General features: G+C 45.7%; 1 protein-coding gene across 4 annotated transcripts in view; it reads left to right on the top strand.

The window, feature by feature from the left end:
- Positions 1 to 1,040: 1,040 nt before the first annotated feature.
- WHSC1L1 (Wolf-Hirschhorn syndrome candidate 1-like 1) overlaps positions 1,041 to 1,699 on the top strand; it is a 31,456-nt gene continuing 30,797 nt past the window's right edge. For all 4 annotated transcript variants that reach the window (XM_009993222.1, XM_009993221.1, XM_009993219.1 and 1 more), the window contains exon 1: positions 1,041 to 1,697. In XM_009993222.1, coding sequence (XP_009991524.1) covers positions 1,072 to 1,697 — 626 coding nt within the window. In that variant the 5' untranslated portion in view covers positions 1,041 to 1,071. The remainder of the gene's footprint in view (positions 1,698 to 1,699) is intronic.

Raw genomic sequence — 1,699 nt, 5'->3', positions numbered from 1 at the left:
TTTCTTACCTGAAATTTAGGTCTGTGTATTTCTTGTTGAACAATGAGATTATTTAAGTGAATGCACAGCCTTCTCTGAGCCAGTAGTTGATTTAGTTTGATTTCAATGTTTTAATACGCAATGGAAAATTGAAGGTGTGTATGACAGCTTTCTCAGCTGCAACTGCTTCTGTGAATAACCTCAGGTTTTGAAGATCTTTTGATGCTGAGACTATTTTTCTGTCCCCCAGAACCATGTAGTGTTTAAGCTCTAAGTGCTTAATGTTAAAGTAGGTGGGATGGCAGGGACTGGAGAGAATAACCCTCCTCATGTAGGTGCTGAGAGTGTGAAAGCTCTGCTCTGCTTTTCTGGTGAGGGAACAGGTTTGGAACCCCCATCTGAGGCTGTTGTACAGTGTGAACTGGTTTTCCCAGCAGCTGAGGTGGAATGACCTATTCCCTTTAATTGTGCCATTGTTCAGAAAAGCCCCTGGCTTAGGTCTCCCGCTGGCCAAGGGCTGCTCATCTGTCTCAATTTTTGGCAGGAGGTGGGGAGGAAAAGAGGAGGCTATTCTCCTGTTGGAGTGGCCTTTCTGTGGGTTTTCTGGCTTGTTCAGTTTGTGGTGACTGCTGTCAAGAAAATTGGTATCTTCTGCATGCTTGAGGATCTGCTGTCTTACTGCTCTGTGTTAGAATGAAGCTTGTGGAGCCAAACTAGGAGGGCTATAGAGAACAGCTGGAACTGTGGCACTGCTATTCTGACTTTGTAACATTTGGGCTCCTGGTTTTTAAGCACTTGTTGGGTGCTTATGAAGTTTATTTAAATGTCTTGGAAAAGACGAAAGTGGTCATGTAAAAAAGCTATTTGCAGAAATATGCAAAGAGCCCTTTTTAAAGATTTGGTAATACCAGTCCTCTCTAAATCCTTGAGAGGGTGCCTGCTGACTGGAAAGAGGGAAATTGGTCTCTGCTTTTCTTAACAATTTACTTTGCTTAATCATTATATTTTGATTTACACTGACTTCTTATTTCCCTTCCCCTGCCTTTAGGCCCTATGAGAAAAAGGGAAAGCTAAGGATGCTGGAGCAGAACAATGGATTTCTCTTTCTCTTTCATGCAAGGGATCATGGGAAACACAATTCAGCAACCACCTCAACTCATTGACTCAGCCAACATCCGCCAAGAGGATGCCTTTGATGCCAGCAGCGACATTGCTGAGGATGGTGGACAGACGCCATATGAGGCTGCGCTGCAGCAAGGCTTCCAGTACCCCACGCCCACCACGGAGGACCTTCCACCCATCACCAATGGCTACCCACCAACAATCAGCATGTACGAGCCTCAAACCAAATTCCAGACCTACAGTCAATATCCCAATGGTTCGGCCAACGGCTTCGGCACCGTCAGAACCTTCAGCCCCCCCGAGTATTACCAGGTGGAAAACTCCAACGCCAGGTCGCACGAAGTTCTGGAAAAACCTTCCCCTCCACAGCCACCACCCCCACCCCCACCTTCAGTTCCACAAACGGTGATTCCAAAGAAGACTGGCTCACCAGAGATCAAATTAAAAATAACCAAAACTATCCAGAACGGCAGGGAATTGTTTGAGTCCTCCCTGTGTGGGGACCTTTTAAATGAAGTACAAGCGAGTGAGTATGCTAAGGCGAAACATGAAGGGAGGAAAGAGAAAAGGAAAAAAAGTAGCAAGCATGACTCTTCCC

The sequence above is a fragment of the Chaetura pelagica genome, unplaced genomic scaffold, assembly GCF_000747805.2.
Source record: "Chaetura pelagica isolate M959 unplaced genomic scaffold, ChaPel_1.0 scaffold302, whole genome shotgun sequence".
Lineage (NCBI taxonomy): Eukaryota > Metazoa > Chordata > Aves > Apodiformes > Apodidae > Chaetura > Chaetura pelagica.
The sequence above is the reverse complement of the archived record's forward strand: the minus strand, read 5'-3'. Positions and strand labels throughout refer to the sequence as shown.